Source organism: Petromyzon marinus, assembly GCF_048934315.1.
Source record: "Petromyzon marinus isolate PM22_M1 ecotype Great Lakes invasive population chromosome 70 unlocalized genomic scaffold, UKy_Petmar_22M1.pri1.0 chr70_unloc.4, whole genome shotgun sequence".
Lineage (NCBI taxonomy): Eukaryota > Metazoa > Chordata > Hyperoartia > Petromyzontiformes > Petromyzontidae > Petromyzon > Petromyzon marinus.
Window position 1 is genome coordinate 36,851 of NW_027422606.1, and position 24,797 is coordinate 61,647.

General features: G+C 55.4%; 1 protein-coding gene across 2 annotated transcripts in view; it reads right to left on the reverse strand.

The window, feature by feature from the left end:
* The window catches only part of LOC142908111 (uncharacterized), a 38,828-nt gene extending 14,465 nt beyond the window's left edge, over positions 1-24,363 (reverse strand). The window contains exons 1-5 of one of the 2 annotated variants that reach the window (XM_076058362.1): positions 24,119-24,363; positions 20,421-20,585; positions 18,724-18,876; positions 13,179-14,029; positions 7,211-7,397 (exon numbers count right to left, since the gene is read on the reverse strand). In XM_076058362.1, the coding sequence (XP_075914477.1) occupies positions 7,211-7,397; positions 13,179-14,029; positions 18,724-18,876; positions 20,421-20,585; positions 24,119-24,167 (1,405 nt within the window). In that variant the 5' untranslated portion in view covers positions 24,168-24,363. The remainder of the gene's footprint in view (positions 1-7,210; positions 7,398-13,178; positions 14,030-18,723; positions 18,877-20,420; positions 20,586-24,118) is intronic. The other variant, XM_076058363.1, reaches the window with a different exon arrangement.
* Between the last annotated feature and the right edge of the window lie 434 nt (positions 24,364-24,797).

Consider the following 24,797-nt stretch of genomic DNA (forward strand, 5'->3'; position numbering starts at 1 on the left):
CCCACCCACCCATCCATCACTCACCCACTCACTCACCCAACCATCCACTCACTCACCCAACCACCCACTCAGTCACCCACCCACTCACCCACTCACCCACCCACGCACTCACCCACCCACCCATTCACTCACCCACTCAATCACTCACTCACTCACCCACCCACCCACCCACTCACCCACCCACCCATCCACTCACTTACGCACTCACTCACCCAACCACCCACTCACCCACCCACCCATCCACTCACTCACCCACTCACTCACCCAACCACCCACTCACCCACCCACCCATCCACTCACTCACCCACTCACTCACCCAACCACCCACCCACTCACCCACCCACCCACTCACTCACCCAACCACCCACTCACTCACCCACCCACCCATCCACTAACTCACCCAACCAACCACCCACTCACTCACCCAACCACCCACTCACTCACCCACCCACCCACTCACTCACCCAGTCACCCACCCACCCATCCACCCACTCGCTCACTCACTCACTCACCCACCCACCCACTCACCCACTCACCCACCCACCCACCCACTCACTCACCCAACCACCCACTCACCCACCCACCCATCCACTCACTCACCCACTCACCCATAAGCACAGAGACCCATACTCATAGAGACACACAGAGACCCATAGCGACCCACAGACACCCACAGAGACCTACACAGGCCCACAAAGACCTATAGAGACCCACACTCATAGAGATCCACAGAGACCTATAGAGACCCATAGAGACCCATAGTCATGGAGACCCACAGAGACCCATAGAGACCCATAGTCATAGAGACCCACAGAGACCTATAGAGACCCATAGAGACCCACACTCATAGAGACCCACACTCAGAAACCCACAGAGCCCATAGAAACCCATAGAGACCCATAGTCATAGAGACCCACAGAAACACACAGAGACCCATAGAGACCCATAGAGACCCATAGTCATAGAGACCCACAGAGACCCATAGAGACCCACACTCATAGAGACCCATAGAGACCCACACTCTTAGAGACCCATAGAGACCCACAGAAACCCATAGAGACCCACACTCATAGAGACCCACACTCATAGAGACCCACACTCATAGAGACCCACACTCATAGAGACCCATACTCATAGAGACCCACAGAGACCCATAGAGAACCACACTCATAGAGACCCACACTCATAGAGACCCACACTCATAGAGACCCACACTCATAGAGACCCACAGAGACCCATAAAGAACCACACTCATAGAGACCCATACTCATAGAGACCCACAGAGACCCACAGAGACCCACAGACACCCACAGAGACCCACAGAGACCCACACTAAAACAAAACTATGAACACGTGACGAGCTGTAAGGCCCCCATTGGTCTGCTGTGCTCAGCAGTGACCACGTGGACATCACAAATCATAGCGGCATCTGCAGAAGCATCGCACACAGCCACGCGCAGAGAGACACAGACTCCACGCATACTGGGGCAGCATCAGCAGGCATAATCAGGGGTCGGGATCGAACCCACGACCTCCTGTGTACCAGGCGAGGTGGTTAACATCTCCTAGCCACTGTGGCGCCCCATTGTCACGTGGTGCTGTGGTGGTGTTTCAGCTGAACCCGCCACCAGAGTGGGCCAGAGGGCGACCCTCACAGCCAGGGGGTTTTGGTCGCAATTCTGGCGAGCGAGGGAGCACATTCGACGTTTCACTTGAAACTAGATCGAGCAAGTTCAGGAGGAGTGAGGCGTGGCATGCACTCACCCACTCACTCACTCACTCACCTACTCACCCACTCACTCACCTACTCACCCAATCACTCACTCACCTACTCACTTACTCACTCACTCACCCACTCACTCACTCACCCACCCACTCACCCACTCACCACTCACTCACCACTCACTCACTCACCACTCACTCACCCACTCACCTACTCAATCACTCACCACTCACTTACTCATCCACTCACTCACTCACCCATACACCCACGCACTCACTCACTCACTCATCCACTCACTCACCCATACACCCACGCACTCACTCACCCACTCACTCACCCACCCACCTACTCACTCACCCACTCACTCACTCACCCACTCACTCACCCACCCACCTACTCACTCACCCACTCACTCACTCACCCACTCACTCACTCACCCACTCACCCACTCACCTACTCACCCACTCACTCACCTACTCACCCACTCACTCACTCACTCACCCACTCACCCACTCACTCACTCACCTACTCACTCAATCACCTACTCACCCACTCACTCATTCACCCATCCACTCACTCACCACTCACTCAGACTCTCACCCACTCACTCACTCACTCACCCACTCACTCACTCACCTACTCACTCACCCACTCACCCACTCACCTACTCACTCATTCACCTACTCACCTACTCACTCACTCACCTACTCACTCAATCACCTACTCACCCACTCACTCATTCACCCACCCACTCACTCACCACTCACTCAGACTCTCACCCACTCACTCACTCACTCATCCACTCACTCACTCACCTACTCACTCACCCACTCACCTACTCACTCACTCACCTACTCACCTACTCACTCAATCACCTACTCACCCACTCACTCAATCACCCACTCACTCATTCACTCACCCACCCACCCACTCAACCACTCACTCACTCACTCATCCACTCACTCACCCACCCACTCACCCACTCACCCACTCACCCACTCACCCACCTACTCACTCACCCACCCACCTACTCACTCACCCACCCACCTACTCACTCACCCACCTACTCACTCACCCCCTCACTCACTCACTCACCCACTCACTCACTCACCTACTCACCCACTCACTCACCCACTCACTCACCCACCCACCCACTCACCCACCCACTCACTCACCCACTCACTCACTCACCCACTCACTCACTCACCCACTCACCCACCCACCCACTCACCCACTCACCCACTCACCCACCCACCCACCTACTCACTCACCCACCCACCTACTCACTCACCCACCCACCTACTCACTCACCCACCTACTCACTCACCCACTCACTCACTCACTCACCCACTCACTCACTCACCTACTCACCCACTCACTCACTCACCTACTCACCCACTCACTCACCCACTCACTCACCCACTCACTCACCCACCCACTCACCCACCCACCCACTCACCCATCCACTCACTCACCCACTCACTCACTCACCTACTCACCCACTCACTCACCCACTCACTCACCCACCCACTCACCCACCCACCCACTCACCCACCCACTCACTCACACACTCACTCACTCACCCACTCACTCACCCACCCACTCACCCACCCACCCACTCACCCACCCACTCACTCATACACTCACTCACTCACTCACCCACCCACTCACCCACTCACCCACCCACTCACTCACCTACTCACTTCACCCACTCACCCACTCACCCACTAACTCACTCACCCACCCACCCACTCACCCACTCACTCACTCACCCACTCACTCACTCACCTACTCACCCACCCACCCACTCACTTACTCACCCACTCCCTCACTCACTCACCCACTCACTCACCCACCCACCCACTCACCCACTCACCCACCCACTCACTCACCCACCCACCCACTCACTCAATCACCCACTCACTCACTCACCCACCCACCCACTCACCCACTCACTCACCCACCCACCCACTCACTCACTCACTCAACCACCCACTCACTCACCCACCCACTCACTCACCCACCCACCCACTCACTCACCCACCCACTCACCCACCCACCCTCTCACTCACCCACCCACCCACCCTCTCACTCACTCACTCACCCACCCACCCACCCACTCACTCACCCAACCACCCACTCACCCACCCACCCACCCATCCACTCACTCACCCACTCACTCACTCACCCAACCACCCACTCACCCACCCACTCACCCACCCACCCATCCACTCACTCACCCACTCACTCACTCACCCAAACACCCACCCACTCACCCACCCACTCACTCACCCACCCAACCACCCACTCACCCACCCACCCACTCACTCACCCACTCACTCACTCACCCAACCACCCACCCACCAACTCACCCACCCACCCACTCACCCACCCACCCACTCACTCACCCACCCACCCATCCACTCACTCACCCACCCACCCATCCACTCACTCACCCACTCACTCACCCACTCACCCACTCACTCACCCACTCACTCACCCACTCACTCACCCACTCACTCACCCACCCACCCATCCACTCACTCACCCAACCACCCACTCACGCACCCACCCATCCACCCACTCACTCACCCACCCACCCACTCACTCACCCACCCACCCACTCACTCACCCACCCACCCACCCACTCACCCACCCACCCATCCATCACTCACCCACTCACTCACCCAACCATCCACTCACTCACCCAACCACCCACTCAGTCACCCACCCACTCACCCACTCACCCACCCACGCACTCACCCACCCACCCATTCACTCACCCACTCAATCACTCACTCACTCACCCACCCACCCACCCACTCACCCACCCACCCATCCACTCACTTACGCACTCACTCACCCAACCACCCACTCACCCACCCACCCACCCATCCACTCACTCACCCACTCACTCACCCAACCACCCACTCACCCACCCACCCATCCACTCACTCACCCACTCACTCACCCAACCACCCACCCACTCACCCACCCACCCACTCACTCACCCAACCACCCACTCACTCACCCACCCACCCATCCACTAACTCACCCAACCAACCACCCACTCACTCACCCAACCACCCACTCACTCACCCACCCACCCACTCACTCACCCAGTCACCCACCCACCCATCCACCCACTCGCTCACTCACTCACTCACCCACCCACCCACTCACCCACTCACCCACCCACCCACCCACTCACTCACCCAACCACCCACTCACCCACCCACCCATCCACTCACTCACCCACTCACCCATAAGCACAATGATCGATAAGCACAATGATCGATAAGCACATCGGTGCATTTGCACATCGATATATAAGCACGTTGATCAATAAGCACATTAAGCAATATGAACATCGATCAATAAACACAACGATAAATAAGCGCACAGATCAATAAGCACAACGGTCCATAAACGCAAGCATCAATAAGCTCACCCATCAATAAGTACATTGATCAATATGCACACGGATCAATAAGCACATCGACCAACAAGCAAATCGATAAATAAGCACAACGATCAATAAGCACACACATCAATAAGCAGATTGATCAACAATCACAATGATCAATAAGGACATCGATTAATAAGAACAACGCTCAATAAGCACACAAATCAATAAGCAGATTGATCAATAGTCACGATGATCAATAAGCACATCGATCAATAAGAACAACGATCAATAAGCACACAAATCAATAAGCACATTGATCAACAGTCACGATGATCAACAATCACCATGATCAATAAGCACATCGATCAATAAGAACAACGCTCAATAAGCACACAAATCAATAAGCACATTGATCAACAGTCACGATGATCAATAAGCACATCGATCAATAAGAATAACGATCAATAATCACATCGATCAATAGTCACATTGATCAATAATCACATCGATCAATAAGAACAATGATCAATAATAACAACGTTGGTTCAAGCGAAGGATCTCTGCTTTGATGTCTCTCTGTGTCGACACTGACAGTCACTTCTTTACAATGGCTGCCTGTTGATGTTGTTGATGTTGTTGGTGTTGTTGTGTTGTTGTTGTTGATGTTGTTGTGTTGTTGTGTTGTTGTTGTGTTGTTGTTGTGTTGTTGATGTTGTTGTGTTGTTGTTGATGTTGTGTTGTTGTTGTGGTTGTGTTGTTGTTGTGTTGTTGATGTTGTGTCGTTGTGTTGTTTATGTTGTTGTTGATGTTGTTTTGTTGTTGTTGTGTTGTTGATGTTGTTGTTGTGTTGTTGTGTTGTTGATGTTGTTGTGTTGTTGATGTTGTTGTGTTGTTGTTGTGTTGTTGTGTTGTTGTTGTGTTGTTGTGTTGTTGATGTTGTGTTGTTGTGTTGTGGATGTTGTTGTTGATGTTGTTTTGTTGTTGTTGTTGTGTTGTTGATGTTGTTGTTGTGTTGTTGATGTTGTTGTGTTGTTGATGTTGTTGTGTTGTTGTTGTGTTGTTGTGTTGTTGTTGTGTTGTTGTGTTGTTGATGTTGTGTTGTTGTGTTGTGGATGTTGTTGTGTTGTTGTTGTGATGTTGTGTTGTTGTGTTGTTGTTGTGTTGTTGATGTTGTTGTGTTGTTGATGTTGTTGTGTTGTTGATGTTGTTGATGTTGTTGTGTTGTTGATGTTGTTGTGTTGGTGTTGTTGTTGATGTTGTTGTGTTGTTGGTGTTGTTGTGTTGATGTTGTTGTGTTGATGTTGTTGTGTTGATGTTGTGTTGTTGTTGTGTTGTTGATGTTGTTGTTGTGTTGATGTTGTTGTGTTGTTGATGTTGTTGTGTTGTTCTTGTTGATGTTGTTGTGTTGTTGATGTTGTTGATGTTGTTGTTGTGTTGTTGTGTTGTTGATGTTGTTGTTGTGTTGTTCTTGTTGATGTTGTTGTTGATGTTGTTGTGTTGTTGTTGTGTTGTTGATGTTGTTGTTGATGTTGTTGTGTTGTTGTTGTGTTGTTGATGTTGTTGATGTTGTTGTGTTGTTGATGGTGTTGTTGTTGTTGTTGTGTTGTTGATGTGTTGTTGATGTTGTTGTGTTGTTGTTGTGTTGTTGTTGTGTTCTTGTTGATGTTGTGTTGTTGATGTTGTTGTGTTGTTGATGTTGTTGATGTTGTTGTTGATGTTGTTGTTGTGTTGTTGTTGATGTTGTTGTGTTGTTGATGTTGTTGATGTTGTGTTGTTGTTGATGTTGTGTTGTTGATGTTGTGTTGTTGATGTTGTTGATGTTGTGTTGTTGCTGATGTTGTGTTGTTGCTGATGTTGTGTTGTTGTTGTGTTGTTGATGTTGTTGTGTTGATGTTGTGTTGTTGTTGATGTTGTGTTGTTGAAGTTGTTGTTGTTGTGTTGATGTTGTTGTTGTGTTAAGTTTGCACAGTTGGCTACGTGTACACGTCACGTGGACACGTCACGTGGACACGCGAGGATCACACTACGTGCGTACGATGTGGGACTACAAACGATTCTCCAGGTCACAACTTACGTACCGGGCGATTCTGCGGTGAGGAATCTCAGCGTCTCGTCAAACGGATCGCTCAGATTGTGGTTGAGAGGGGCGGTGGTGGCGGTGGTGGCGGTGGTGGTGGTGGCGGTGGTGGTGGTGGCGGCGCCAATGTCGAACGGAGCTGAGCCATTTAGCATGGGGGTCCGAGAACCGGCAATCACCATTTCACTCTACCGATGCACCGCGCACACACACACACGCTTACACACACACGCTTACACACGCACGCTTACACACACACACGCTTACACGCTTACACACACACACACACGCTTACACACACACACACACGCTTACACACACACACACGCACACACACCCGCTTACATACACACGCTTACACACACACACGCTTACACACACACGCTTACACGCTTACACACGCTTACACGCTTACACACACACACACGCTTACACACACACACACGCTTACACACACACACACACGCTTACACACACACGCTTACACACACACACACGCTTACACACACACGCTTACACACACACACACACACGCTTACACACACACATACACGCTTACACACACGCTTACACACACACGCTTACACACACACATACACGCTTACACACACGCTTACACACACACGCTTAAACACACACACACAGTTACACACACACAGTTACAGACACACACACAGTTACACACAACAACAACCGCCATTCACCACTAAGCGGCAGTGACGTCACCACGACGCTTGTGCCAGGCTATGTGCACCTTGAGGCCACGTGAAGTGTCGAACGCCCGCTGGCAGGAGGTCACGGGGCAGACCCAGGTGCCACGGGTCGACTGACTGAGATGACTGGCTGATGCACCACCTGGGCCCCCTACTGTGCCAACCTGCTGTGCTTTAGCCACCCGGCGCTCCGCTCGTTGTTGTGAGCGTCGCTCCTCCGCCCTCCGTTGTTGTTGGAGGGCGACTGCCTCCAACTGCCCAGTAGCATCCTTCAAGAACCTCCTCCACAGAGGCCGATCTTGACACCGCTGGTACCAGTCATCGGCAAGTCCATTCAGTTCCACGTCCTCCTGTACCACATCACTCCATCTCTTCTCTAGCCCGTGCCGCGCCCGTTTAGCCCCCTCGATCCGGCCGAACAAAAGCTGTTTCGGCATGCGGTGGCTGGGCATGCGGGCTACATGACCCAGCCATCGCAGCCTTGCCCGCCGGATGAGCACACCGATGGGACCTTGCCCAGATCTTTCAAGGATTTGTGAGCTAATCACACAATCCAGCCTGCAGGTTAAACCCCGGATGGATGTTTATAAATGGTTCAGATTTTCCATGAGAGGGGTCCACGTTTCAGAAGCGTAGAGAAGGGAGGGAATGACTGTGGCCGAGAAGACCCAAATCTTAGTGCGGAGCGACAGACCAGGTAGCTTCCACACAGCGTTATGCAACCGATGAAAAGATATTGCCGCTCGACTGATTCGGAGTGAGACCTCTGCTGTCAAACCGGAGCCGGTCATAAGCACACTGCCCAGGTATGGGAAACTCTCCACTCTCTCCACAACTGTCCCATCACCGATTGGGAGTTGTGGGGGTGGAGTGTCCGATGGTACAAAATACCCAGGCAGGTGCTTAATTTTGGGTGGGGTTGATGGTACGGCCCCACCTCTTGGTGGTAAGCTCCAGGTTCAGCAGCAGTACCTCCAACTCCTCCTCTGAGTGAGCAGCAATCACCAGATCATAGGCATACATAACGTGGTTGACCAATAGGGAGCCATCCCTTGACCATTTTCCCTGTACCAGATGGAAATTCCTCCGGTTCAGTCATGGAAAGCTTCTCGAACTACGTGGTCAAAGATCATGGAAAATAATGTGGGAGCCAGGGGACATCCCTGTCGCACCCCAAGGTTAACAGGGAATGGCTCTGACTCCCGGCCACGTAGTTTTACCCAGGCCTGCTCACCATCATGAAGGTCCTTAATGATCGTGAGCAGAGGGTCACGGACTCCGAAAGCACGAAGAACAACCCAAAGCCCAGGCCTACTGATGGTATCATAGGCCTTGACCAGGTCAATAAAGCAGAGATGTAGGTCTTGCTGGAATTCCCCACACCTCTGCTGTAGCAGACGGACAGAAAATATGGCATCTGTGCAGGACCGCCCTTTCCTGAAACCGCATTGGGGCTCCGCAAGCCTCTCCTCAGCGTGCCTGGCAAGGCGATGTTGAATAATCCTTGCCAGGACCTTTCCCGGCACACTGAGGAGTGAGATGCCCCTGTAGTTGTTACAGTCTGTGCGATCCCCCTTCTTAAAAAGGGGGACCACCAGGGCATCCTTCCAATCCTGCGGAACCCATCCTGTGGTCCTGGCAGTCGTTATGATGTCATATAGGGCAGTCTGTGCACAAACTCCACCCTCCCTCAGGAGTTCACTTGGAAGATCGTCTCAGCCCGGTGCTTTCCCTGGTCTCTGACTCCGGATTGCCCTCAGTACCACGTGCAAAGATGGCATCTCAGCCAGCCACTCACAAGAGGGGTGGCTGCCTCTGACAATATTGAAGGCACCGCAGCCTCAGCAGGGTCATCCTCACTTTGTGCCACAATGTTTCCTTGGTTGAAGGAATTTTCCTCCCCCCAAGATCTCACAAAAATGCTCTGTAAACCTGCAGATCAATTCCTGGGGGTCAGAGATTGGATCACCGTTCTTTCCCCTAATGATGGTAATAGGTGTGGCGCTGCAAGTTACTTTCTTGATGGAATTAAAGAGCGATTTGTGAATGCGGGCTGAGGCAGTTTCCATCTCCTGAGCAAACCCAAGACAACCACCCATCCTTGCAGTGCCTCACGGCTCTCCGAACCTCCGAGCGAAGGCTGCGGTAAGCCTCCTCATTCTCTGACGTGGGATGCTGTAGACGATTAGAGTGGGCCTGTCGCTTTTTCTCAACTATCCTGAACACCTCCTCTGTCAGCCAGGGTCTCTGGGGAGGTCTGGACCACGTACCCAAAGCAGCCATTGCAGCTACATGAGTCACAGTCCTAAACCTCGCCCATTTACCCTCGACATCACAAGTAGTGGGGGACGATGCCAACCCCAGCTGCAAGCGATGATGAAATTCTCGCTTGCAACTTTCATCAGCTAGCGGAGACCAGGCTACTGTGGGTTTGAACAGAGACCTAGATGGACACCCACCACCGGAGTGGAAGAATGGTAGGCGCATCTTACAGATGACTAGTCGATGGTCAGAGGGCAGATCAGCTCCATGGTAGGTCCTGGTGTCAAGGACATGGGCTCGCATCCGCTGGTCCGTCACTATGTAGTCCAGCAGACGTTCTTGCTTGGACCCTGAATGCATCCATGATGTTGTGTGGATGCGCCGATGCCGGAACAGCGTGTTGGTAATTAAAACCCCGTGGGCTGCACAGAAGTTTCGAAGCCTCCTTAAGTTATTGATCTGACCCATACCTTCTGATCATTCCAACCCTAGTGTCTGCATCATGACCAATTCGGGCATTAAAGTCACCCAACAGGATGACTCTATCCCGAGCGACCACTTTAGCTCGCACTTGGGAAAGGAGGTTATGGGTGTCTGACTCATCGGCTTTGTCTGCATCTCCACGGATGTTCATCTTAGGCGGGGGCACAAGGACCCACGACCACCATTCCTCGCCTCTTGTCGATGGGGAGGCGAGCCCAAAGTAGCCTGGGGCTTACAGCTTCCCACACCTCACCGCCACGCTCCAACGCCCCCTTCGTTCTTTTGTTCAAAAGAAGAGCCACACCCTGTTGTTTGGCAGTCTGCTGCCCCGAGTAGAGGACTGTCCACCCCTCATGGTGGCAGGAGCCAGAGCCGGTCCACCGGACCTCCTGAATGCCGCAGAGATCCAGGCGGTACCGGTCCAGCTCCCGACAGAGGAGCGGCAGCCTCTCCTCCGCAACGAGAGTCCGAACACTTCGCGTGGCCACGCGAAGTGTCCTCCCGTTCCTGGAGGAAGCCAAGGGAACAGGAGCCGTCCGCTGGCTCCGCCTGATGGAGTTTGGTCACAAGGGGTCACGGCGGTGTTCCCACCGCGGTGTTTGGTTGATGAAGTGGCAGGTGGAGTGGTTACCAGCCCCTCGCACGCACTGATCTAGCTACACACATACACACAAAACCACTCACACGCACCCCACTCGCACACACACCCCACACTCACACACACACCACGCACACACACCACGCACACACACACTCACACACACACCATGCACACACACACCACACACACTCACACACACTCACACACACACCACACACACTCACACACTCACACACACACACACACACACTCACACACACACCACACACTCACACACACTCACACACACACTCACACACACACCACGCACACACACCACACTCGCACACACACACCACGCACACACCACACACACTCACACACTCACACACACTCACACACACACTCACACACACACCACGCACACACACCACGCACACACACACTCACACACACACCACGCACACACACCACGCACACACACACACCATGCACTCACACACACACCACACTCGCACACGCACACACCCCACTCACACACACACACCCCACACTCACTCACACACACCCCACACACCCTCCCCACACACACACACACTCACACCCCACTCACACACTCACACACACACCCCACACCACACACACACACCCCACACACTTATACACACTCACACCCCACACTCGCACGCACACACCACACACACACCCCACACACACACACCCCAAACTCACACACACACCCCACACACACACACACCCCACACACACACACACACCACACTCACACACCCCACGCACACACACTCACACACACCCCACACACACACCACACTCACACACCACACACACACACACAACACACTCTGCTATATATCCCACATTGCACCAGACTACAGTACACACACACTACAGTACACCACGTGCTACAGTACACCACGTGCTACAGTACCACACTACAGTACACCACGTGCTACAGTACACCACACTACAGTACACCACGTGCTCCAGTGCACCACGTGCTACAGTACACCACGTGCTACAGTACACCACAATCACACTCCCCCCCCACACACACTCACACACAACAACAACAACAACCGCCATTCGCCACTAAGTGGCGGTGACGTCACCACGACGCTTGTGCCAGGCTATGTGCACCCTGAGGCCACGTGAAGTGTCGAACGCCCGCTGGCAGGAGGTCACGGGGCAGACCCAGGTGCCACGGGTCGACTGACTGAGATGACTGGCTGATGCACCACCTGTGCCCCCTACTGTGCCAACCTGCTGTGCTTTAGCCACCCGGCGCTCCGCTCGTTGTTGTGAGCGTCGCTCCTCCGCCCTCCGTTGTTGTTGGAGGGCGACTGCCTCCAACTGCCCAGTAGCATCCTTCACGAGCCTCCTCCACAGAGGCCGATCTTGACACCGCTGGTACCAGTCATCGGCAAGTCCACTCAGCTCCACGTCCTCCTGTACCACATCACTCCATCTCTTCTCTAGACGGTGCCGCACCCGTTTAGCCCCCTCGATCCGGCCGAACAAAAGCTGTTTCGGCATGCGGTGGCTGGGCATGCGGGCTACATGACTCAGCCATCGCAGCCTTGCCTGCCGGAGGAGCTCACCAATGGGACCTTGCCCAGATCTTTGAAGGATTTGTGAGCTCCTCACAATCCAGCCTGCAGAGTGGGTGAGTGAGTGGGTGAGTGAGTAGGTGAGTGGGTGAGTGGGTGAGTGAGTGGGTGGGTGGGTGAGTGAGTGGGTGAGTGGGTGAGTGGGTGAGTGAGTGGGTGAGTGAGTGGGTGGGTGAGTGAGTGGGTGAGTGAGTAGGTGAGTGGGTGAGTGAGTGCGTGGAGTCAGTGCCATCAAGAAGGACCACCGCCCAAAAGGTCGCCCGCTAAGGGTTCACACCGCCGCTGCTGCTCAGCACGACTCACCATCCCCAGCGTCACATTGCCACCGTACACCGTCGCAGATCCACGCTCGTCCACGCTCGGTAACGCTGCTGCTGCTGCTGCTGCGGTACCTCCACCACCTCCACCACCACCACCACTGTCTCCACCACCACCTCCACCACCTCCACCACCACCACCACCACCACTGTCTCCACCACCACCTCTACCACCTCCACCACCACCGCCTCCGCCGCTGTCTCCACCTCCACCACCGCCTCCACCGCCGTCTCCACCTCCACCACCGCCTCCACCGCCTCCACCACCGCCTCCACCTCCACCTCCGCCTCTACCTCCGTTGCTCCACATCATCAGCTGCTGCTGCCCTCCTCCGCGTCCGCTCCCATTGGCCGGCGGCGCCTCTCCTCCTCCGAGCGTCGCCGCTCCGGTCGCCGCTCCGGTCGCCGCTCCGGTCGCCGCTGTCGCCGAAGCCGTCGCTCCGGTCGTCGCCGCCGGCGGCCGTGGCGGCCGTGGCGGCCGTGGCGGCATGGCGTAGCGCAGCCTCTTCCAGAAGGCCCCCGACGGCGCCGTGTCGGCGTCCGAGGGGCGCCAGCGGATGACCGGCAGCACGGCCAGGGCCCGCCGCAGGGCCGGGCCGGCCGCGGACGAGGAGGAGCCGCGGCGGCCGCGGCCACGGCCACGGCTGCCGTGTCCCAGGGGCAGGAACTGCAGCAACACGAGGCGGGTGTCGCCCGACGCCAACATGGCGTGCAGGCCGGCCTCCAGCTCGCAGCGGCTGGCGCCGCCGCAGCGAGCCGACGCGGCGTAGGCCGGGCTCAGCACCACGATGATGCGGCGGCTACGGTCGATGGCGCCGATGATCTCCTCCACCATGGCTGTCGGGTGGTGGGGAGGGAGGGAGGGTGGTGGTGAGGGAGGGTGGTGGTGGTGGTGGTGGTGAAGGAGGGTGGTGGTGGTGGTGGTGGTAAGGGAGGATGGCGGTGGTGGTGGTAAGGGAGGATGGCGGTGGTGGTGTGTGGTGGTGGTGTGTGTGGTGATGGTGGTGAGGGATGGGTGGTGGTGGTGGTGTTGTGTGTGGTGGTGGTGTTGCGTGTGGTGGTGGTGGTGAGGGAGGGCGGTGGTGGTGGTGAGGGAGGGTGGTGGTGGTGAGGGAGGGTGGTGGTGGTGAGGGAGGGTGGTGGTAGTGGTGTGTGTAGTGGTGGTGGTGGTGGTGAGGGAGGGCGATGGTGGTGGTGGTGTGTGTGGTGGTGGTGGTGTTGTGGGTGGTGGTGGTGAGGGTGGTGAGGGTGGTGGTGGTGTGTGTGGTGATGGTGGTGAGGGAGGGTGGTGGTGGTGGTGTTGTGTGCGGTGCCGGACGGGCAACTCTGTCGTGGACAGTGCTGTGGGGGGAGGGCCAATTCCGATTGGCTCCTCCCCTCATGGCGTCTGTGTCCACCACAGGGGCTAAACGGGGGCTCTGGATGGGTGCGAGGGGCTGGTAACCCCTACACCTTCAAAAAATTACCACGAAACTACGACTTAAATATGTAACTAATAAGCTTGTGCCGGAGGCCCCGGGGGGACAGGCGTCTATGACGTCTCCTGGCCAAACCCCAATTGGCGGAGCCAGGAGACTGAATCTTTACCCTCGGGGCTCCTCCAGAAACAACGAAAAGCCACTTCGTTTGGCCACGTGGAATGTTCGAACGCTCACTGCGGAGGAGAGGCTGCCACTCCTCTGTCGGGAGCTGGACCGGTACCGCCTGGATCTCTGTGGCATTCAGGAGGTCCGGTGGACCGGTTCTGGCTCCTGCCACCATGAGGGGTGGACAGTCCTCTACTCGGGGCAGCAGACTGCCAAACAACAGGGTGTGGCTCTTCTTCTGAACAAAAGAATGAAGGGGGCGTGGGAGCGTGGCGGTGAGGTGCGGGAAGCTGTAAGCCCCAGGCTACTTTGGGCTCGCCTTCCCATCAATCGGAGGTGAGGATTGGTGGTCGTGGTTACTTATGCCCCTACCGAAGACGAACATCCGTGGAGGGATGCAGGCAAAGCCGATGAGTCAGATGCCTTCTATGACCTCCTGTCACAGGTGCTGGCTAAAGTGGCCCCTCGGGATAGAGTCATCATGTTGGGTGACTTCAATGCCCGAGTTGGTCATGATACTGGCACCTGATCTGGAGTGATTGGAGGGCATGGGCCGGATCAGCTCAATAACAACGGTAGGAGTCTGCTAGATTTTTGTGCAGCCCATGGGCTTGTAATTACCAACACGCTGTTCCGGCATCGGCGCATCCACACAACATCATGGATGCATGCCGGGTCCAAGCAAGAACATCTGCTGGACTACATAGTGACGGACCAGCGGATGCGAGCCCATGTCCTTGACACAAGGACCTACCGTGGAGGCTGATCTGCCCTCTGACCATCGACTAGTCATCTGTAAGATGCGCCTGCCATTCTTCCACTCCGGTGGTGGGTGTACACCCAGGACCCCATTCCAACCAAAAGTGGCCTGGTCTCAGTTATCTGATGAAAGTTGCAAGCGAGAATTTCATCATCGTCTGCGGCTGGGGTTGGCATTGTCCCCCACTCCTCCTGATGTCGAGGGTAAATGGGCGAGGTTTAGGACTGTGACTCATGCAGCTGCAATGGCTGCTTTGGGTACACGGTCCAGACCTCCCCAGAGACCCTGGCTGACAGAGGAGGTGTTCAGGATTGTTGAGAAAAAACGACAGGCCCACTGTCATCGGCTACAGAATCCCACGTCAGAGAATGAGGAGGCTTACCGCAGCCTTCGCTCGGAGGTACGGAGAGCCGTGAGGCGCTGCAAGGATGGGTGGTGGTCGCGGGTTGCTGAGGAGATGGAGTCTGCCTCAGTGGCCCGCGATCACAAATCTATATTTAACTCCATCAAAAAAGTAACCTGCAGTGCCACACCTATTACCATCATTAGGGGAAAAAACGGTGATCCAATCTCCGACCCCCAGGAACAGGTTTGCAGATTTGTTGAGTATTTCTGTGACGTCCTGGGGGAGGGAAAATCCCTCAGCCAGGAAAACATCGTGGCACAAAGTGAGGATGACCCTGCTGAGGCTGTGGTGCCTCAAATATTGGAAGAAGTCACCCCTGTGAGTGGCTGGCTGAGGTGCCATCTGTTGAGGAAGTACTGAAGGCGATCCGGAGTCTGAGACCAGGAAAGGCAGCGGGCAGAGATGATCTCTCAAGTGAAATGCTGAGGGAGGGTGGCGTTTGTGCACAGACTGCCCTATATGACATCATAACAACAGTCTGGACCACTGGACGGGTTCTGCAGGATTGGAAGGATGCCCTGGTGGTCCCCCTTTTTAAGAAGAGGGACCGCACCGACTGTAACAACTACAGGGGCATCTCACTCCTCAGTGTGCCGGGAAAGGTCCTGGCAAGGATTATTCAACATCGCCTTGCCAGGCACGCTGAGGAGAGGCTTGCGGAGCCCCAATGCGGTTTCAGGAAAGGGCGGTCCTGCACAGATGCCATATTTTCTGTCCGTCTGCAACAGCAGAGGTGTAGGGAATTCCAGCAAGACCTACATCTCTGCTTTATTGACCTGGTCAAGGCCTATGATACCATCAGTAGGCCTGGGCTCTGGGTTGTTCTTCGTGCTTTTGGAGTACCTGACCCTCTGCTCACGATCATTAAGGACCTTCATGATGGTGAGCAGGCCCGGGTAAAACTACGTGGCCGGGATTCAGAGCCATTCCCTGTACACCTTGGAGTGCGACAGGGATGTCCTCTGGCTCCCACATTATTTAACATCTATTTTGACCACGTAGTTCGTGAAGCCTTCAATAGCTGTACCGGGGGAATCTCCATATGGTACAGATATAATGGGAGGCTGATCGATGCCCAGGTATGGTCAAGGGATGGCTCCCTATTGGTCAACCATGTTATGTATGCCTATGATCTGGTGATTGCTGCTCATTCAGAGGAGGAGTTGGAGACGCTGCTGCTGAGACTGGAGCATGCCACTAAGAAGTGGGGCCTTACCATCAGCCCCACCAAAACTAAGCACCTGCCTGGGTATTTTGTACCATCGGACACTCCACCCCCACAACTCTCAATCGGTGATGGGACAGTTGTGGGGAGAGTGGAGAGTTTCCCATTCCTGGGCAGTGTGCTTATGACTGGCTCCAGTTTAACAGCAGAGGTCTCACTCCGAATCAGTCGAGCGGCAATTTCTTGTCATCGGTTGCGTAACGCTGTGTGGAAGCTACCTGGTCTGTCGCTCCGCATTAAGCTTCAGGTCTTCTCGGCCACGGTCATTCCCTCCCTTCTCTACGCTTGCGAAACGTGGACCCTCCTAATGGAACATCTTCACCGGTTTGAAACAGAGGCTGGCCTGCCAACGATCTATCATGGGTTTAACCTGCAGGCTGGATTGTGTGAGGAGCTCACAAATTCTTGAAAGATCTGGACACGGTCCCATCGGTGAGCTCCTTCGGCAGGCAAGGCTGCGATGACTGGGTCATGTAGCCCGCATGCCCAGCCACCGCATGCCAAAACAGCTTTTGTTCGGCCGGATCGAGGGGGCTAAGCGGGCGCGGCACGGGCTAGATAAGAGATGGAGTGATGTGGTACAGGAGGACGTGGAGCTGAGTGGACTTGCCAATGACTGGTACCAGCGGTGTCAAGATCGGCCTCTGTTGAGGAGGCTCGTGAAGGATGCTATTGGGCAGTTGGAGGCAGTCGCCCTCCAACAACAACGGAGGGCGGAGGAGCGACGCTCAGAACAACGAGCGGAGCGCCGGGTGGCTAAAGCACAGCAGGTTGGCACAGTAGGGGGCACAGGTGGTGCATCAGCCAGTCATCTCAGTCAGTCGACCCGTGGCACCTGGGTCTGCCCCGTGACCTCCTGCCAGCGGGCGTTCGACACTTCACGTGGCCTCAAAGTGCACATGGCCTGGCACAAGCGTCGTGGTGACGTCACCGCCACTTAGTGGTGAATGGCGGTTGTTGTTGTTGTTGTGTGGTGGTGTTGTGTGTGGTGGTGGTGGTGCTGTGTGTGGTGTGTGTGGGGTGTGTGGTGTGTGTGGTGGTGCTGGTGGTGTTGGTGGTGGTGTGTGTGGTGGTGGTGTTGGTGGTGGTGCTGTGTGGTGCTGTGTGTGGTGTTGTGTGTGGTGGTGGTGGTGGTGGTGTTGTGTGGTGGTGCTGTGTGGTGCTGTGTGTGGTGTTGTGTGTGGTGGTGCTGGTGGTGGTGTTGTGTGGTGGTGCTGTGTGGTGATGCTGTGTGGTGGTGATGGTGTTGGTGGTGCTGTGTGATGATGTTGTGTGGTGTGTGTGGTGGTGGTGCTGCTGCTGGTGTGTGTGGTGGTGGTGGTGGTGCTGGTGGTGGTGTTGGTGGTGGTGCTGTGTGGTGTGTGTGGTGGTGGTGGTGTTGGTGGTGCTGTGTGGTGGTGCTGTGTGGTGTGTGTGGTGGTGGTGGTGGTGTTGGTGGTGGTGCTGTGTGGTGCTGTGTGTGGTGTTGTGTGTGGTGGTAGTGGTGGTGGTGCTGTGTGGTGGTGCTGTGGCGGTGTTGGTTGCTGTCTCTGTCTCTCCGCGTGAGTCCCCCACCCCCGCCAGGCAGGATGTCTCTGTCCAGCAGGCAGAGCCGGTAGCCAAACTCCCCCTCCAGCACTTGGGGTAGCGTCTTCAGGGCAAACTCCTCCTCACCCGGGGACGGGCTCTCCGTGCAGAAGGACACATACGCATCATACTCCTTGCCGTCTGTGCGCAGCGGGGACACGGGGAGACACGGGGAGACACGGGGAGACACGGGGAGACAGGGGGAGACGCGGGGAGACACGGGGAGACACGGGGACACGCGGGGAGACACGGGGAGACACGGGGAGACACGGGGAGACACGGGGAGACACGGGGAGACACGGGGAGACGCGGGGAGACACGGGGAGACACGGGGACACGGGGAGACACGGGGAGACATGGGGAGACACGGGGGGAGACGGGGAGACACGGGGAGACACGGGGAGACACGGGGGGAGACGGGGAGACACGGGGAGAGACGGGGAGACACAGGGAGACACGGGGAGACACGGGGAGACAGGGGGAGACGCGGGGAGACACGGGGAGACGCGGGGAGACACGGGGACACGCGGGGAGACACGGGGAGACACGGGGAGACACGGGGACACGGGGAGACACGGGGAGACACGGGGACACGGGGAGACACGGGGAGACACGGGGAGACACGGGGAGACACGGGGACACCAGGCAGAATGGCAACAGCCCCATTAATCACTCACTCACTCACTCACCCACTCACTCACTCACCCAGACACCCACTCACTCACTCACCCACACACTCACCCAATCACTCACCCAATCACTCACTCACCCAGACACCCACTCACTCACTCACCCAATCACTCACCCACACACTCACCCACTCACTCATTCACTCACCCAATCACTCACCCAATCACTCTCACCCAGACACCCACTCACTCACTCACCCACCCACTCACCCACCCACTCACCCACCCACTCACCCACCCACTCACCCACCCACTCACCCAGACACCCACACACTCACCCACTCACTCACCCAGACACCCACTCACTCACTCACTCACCCACCCACTCACCCACCCACTCACCCACCCACTCACCCACCCACTCACCCACTCACCCACCCACTCACCCACTCACCCACTCACCCACCCACTCACCCACCCACTCACCCACCCACTCACCCACCCACTCACCCACCCACCCACCCACTCACTCACCCACCCACCCAGTCACTCACCCACCCACTCACCCACCCACCCACTCACCCACCCACTCACCCACTCACCCACTCACCCACCCACCCACTCACCCACCCACCCACCCACTCACCCACTCACCCACCCACTCACCCACCCACCCACTCACTCACTCACCCACCCACCCAGTCACTCACCCACCCACTCACCCACTCACTCACTCACCTACCCACTCACTCACTCACCCACCCACTCACCCACTCACACACTCACTCACCCACCCACCCACTCACTCACCCACTCACCCACCCACTCACCCACCCACCCACCCACTCACTCACCCACCCACTCACTCACCCACCCACTCACCCACTCACTCACCCTCCCACTCACTCACTCACCCACCCACTCACTCACCCACCCACTCACCCACCCACCCACTCACCCACCCACCCACTCACCCACCCACCCACTCACCCACCCACTCACCCACCCACCCACTCACCCACCCACTCACCCACCCACCCACCATTGACAGCCCACCTGCTGTATTGTTGTTGCTGGAGTGGAGGTGGTGGTGGTGGTCGCGGTAAAACAGCAGTAGGTCAATGCGGCGAGCGTAGAGCAGGCCGGCCAGCAGCAGCAGCAGGGCCACGCAGCCCAGCAGGGAGCCGGCCACAGCAGCGGTGTGGCTGGGGGCAGGCGGCTCTGCACGCACGGAGACACACGGAGACACACGGAGACACACAGACACTCAGACACTCACAGAGACACACGGAGACACACACAGAGACACACGGAGACACACACAGAGACACACACAGTGACACACAGACACACAGACACTCACAGAGACACACGGAGACACACGGAGCCACACGGAGACACACAGACACTCACAGAGACACACGGAGACACACGGAGACACACAGACACTCACAGAGACACACGGAGACACACGGAGACACACACGGAGATACACACAGATATATACACAGAGACATGCACAGAGACACACGGAGACACACACAGAGATACACACAGAGACACACGGAGACACACACAGAGACACAGAGACACACAGAGATACACAGAGATACACACATACACACAGAGACACACAAAGACACACACAGTGACACACAGAGACACACGGAGACACACACAGTGACACACAGAGACACACACAGACACTCAGACACACACAGAGACACACACAGACACACGGAGACACACACAGAGACACACACAGAGACACACGGAGACACACACAGACACACAGAGACACACACACAGAGACACACAGAGACACTCACAGAGACACACACAGAGACACTCAGAGACACTCACAGAGACACACATAGAGACACACAGAGACACACAGAGAGAGACACAGAGAGAGAGACACACAGAGACACACAGAGAGATACACACACAGAGATACACACACAGAGACACACAGAGACACACACAGAGACACACACAGAAACACACGGAGACACACACAGAGACACAGAGACACACAGAGACACACAGAGATACACACAGAGACACACACAGAGATACACGCATACACACAGAGACGCACACAGAGACACACGGAGACACACACAGAGACACACAAAGACACACACAGAGATACACAGAGACACTCACAGAGACACACACACAGACACACAGAGACACACACGGAGACACACACGGAGACACACAGACACACACGGAGACACACACAGAGATATACCCACACAGAGACACACACAGAGACACATAGAGATACACACATACACAAAGAGACACGCACGGAGACACACACGGAGACACACGGAGACACACACAGAGACACAGAGACACACAGAGATACACATAGATACACACAGAGACACACACAGAGATACACACAGAGATACACACAGAGACACACAGAGACACACACAGAGACACAGAGACACACAGAGATACACAGAGATATACACATACACACAGAGACACACAAAGACACACACAGAGATACACAGAGACACACACAGAGATACACACAAAGACACACACAGAGATACACACACAGAGACACACACAGAGACACACAGAGATACACACACAGAGACACACAGAGCGACACACACAGAGACACACACAGAGACACACAGAGACACACACAGAGACACAGAGACACACACACAGACACACACACAGACACACACAGAGACAAAGATCCCCCATATAGCCTTAACAGACTGTAGGGGCAAGTGCTGTTAGCGAGCACCTATGAAGGCCGGAACGGTACACAAGGGGGTGGGTGGCCAGCACCACGCCCGACCGCCTTTGTCTCCCTAGTGGCAATGTTTACACACCGCACCAGGTACTCATTTGAGGCTGAGTCGACCTAGGGGAGGCCCGGGACCGGTTCAGATAATCGTCACTGGTGTTGGCCGTGAGCGGGAATCGAACCCGGGTCGCCAGGTTCATAGCGCAGCGCGCTAACCGCTACACTATCACTCCCCACAGAGAGACACACACAGAGACACACACAGAGACACTCTCAGAGACACACAGAGACACAGAGACACTCAGAGACACTCACAGAGACACACACAGAGACACTCACAGAGAACACACAGAGACACACACAGAGACACACAGAGACACAGAGACACACACAGAGACACACACAGAGACACACAGAGACACACAGACACACACAGAGACACACAGAGACACAGAGACACACACAGAGACACAGAGACACACAGAGACACACACAGAGACACACACAGATACACACAGACACACACAGAGACACACAGAGACACACAGAGACACAGAGACACACAGAGACACAGAGACACACACAGAGACACAAAGACACACACAGAGACACACACAGAGACACACAGAGACACACAGAGACACACACAGTGACACACACAGAGACACACACAGAGACACACACAGAGACACACAGAGACACACACAGAGACACACACAGAGACACACAGAGACACACACAGAGACACACACAGTGACACACAGAGACACACACAGTGACACACACAGAGACACACACAGAGACACACAGAGACACACACAGAGACACACACAGAGACACACAGAGACACAGAGACACACACAGAGACACACACAGAGACACACAGAGACACACAGACACACACAGAGACACACAGAGACACAGAGACACACACAGAGACACAGAGACACACAGAGACACACACAGAGACACACACAGATACACACAGACACACACAGAGACACACAGAGACACAGAGACACACACAGAGACACAAAGACACACACAGAGACACACAGAGACACACAGAGACACACACAGAGACACACACAGAGACACACAGAGACACACACAGAGACACACAGAGACACACACAGAGACACACACAGTGACACACAGAGACACACACAGTGACACACACAGAGACACACACAGAGACACACAGAGACACACACAGAGACACACACAGAGACAAACACAGAAGGATGAGGAGGAGGATGTGATGGTGACGAGGTGAGTGGTGATGGTGGTGATGGTGATGACGAGGTGAGTGGTGATGGTGACGAGGTGAGTGGTGGTGATCGTGACGTGGTGATGGTGACGAGGTGAGTGGTTATTATGGTGAGGAGGTGAGTGGTGGTGATGGTGGTGACGAGGTGATGGTGGTGACGAGGTGAGTGGTGATGGTGACGAGGTGAGAGGTGGTGATGGTGACGAGGTGAGTGGTGATGGTGACGAGGTGACGAGGTGAGGGGTGGTGGTGACGAGGTGAGTGGTGATGGTGACGTGGTGATGGTGACGTTGTAATGATGGTGACGAGGTGAGTGGTGGTGATGGTGACGAGGTGAGTGGTGATGGTGACGAGGTGAGTGGTGATGATGGTGACGAGGTGATGGTGATGATGGTGACGAGGTGACGAGGTGAGGGGTGGTGGTGACGAGGTGAGTGGTGATGGTGACGTGGTGATGGTGGTGACGAGGTGGATGATGGTGACGAGGTGAGTGGTGATGGTGGTGACGAGGTGGATGATGGTGATGATAGTGACGAGGTGAGTGGTGATGGTGACGAGGTGATGGTGGTGATGGTGGTGACGAGGTGATGGTGACGAGGTGAGTGGTGGTGATGGTGACGTGGTAATGATGGTGACGAGGTGAGTGGTGATGATAGTGACGAGGTGGATGATGGTGATGATGGTGACGAGGTGAGCGCTCACCCTTCCGCACGATGAACATGGACGAGCGTCCGAAGCCGAAGGCGTTCATGGCGATGCAGGTGAACTCGCGTCCCACGTGACGCGCAGTGACGCTCGTCAGCTCCAGGGGGCGCTCCACGTAACGCTCCCCATACGACTCGTTCACTACCCTGTGACACACACAGTGACACACACAGTGACACACACAGTGACACACACAGTGTGACACACACACACAGTGTGACACACACAGTGACACACACAGTGACACACACACACACAGTGACACACACACACACAGTGACACACACAGTGACACACACACAGTGACACACACAGTGACACACACAGTGACACACACACAGTGACACACACAGTGACACACACAGTGACACACACAGTGACGCTCGTCAGCTCCAGGGGGCGCTCCACGTAACGCTCCCCATACGACTCGTTCACTACCCTGTGTGTGAGTGACACACACACAGTGACACACACAGTGACACACACAGTGACACACACAGTGACACACACACAGTGACACACACAGTGACACACACACAGTGACACACACACACACAGTGACACACACAGTGACACACACACAGTGACACACACAGTGTGACACACACACAGTGTGACACACACAGTGACACACACAGTGACACACACAGTGACACACACAGAGACGCTCGTCAGC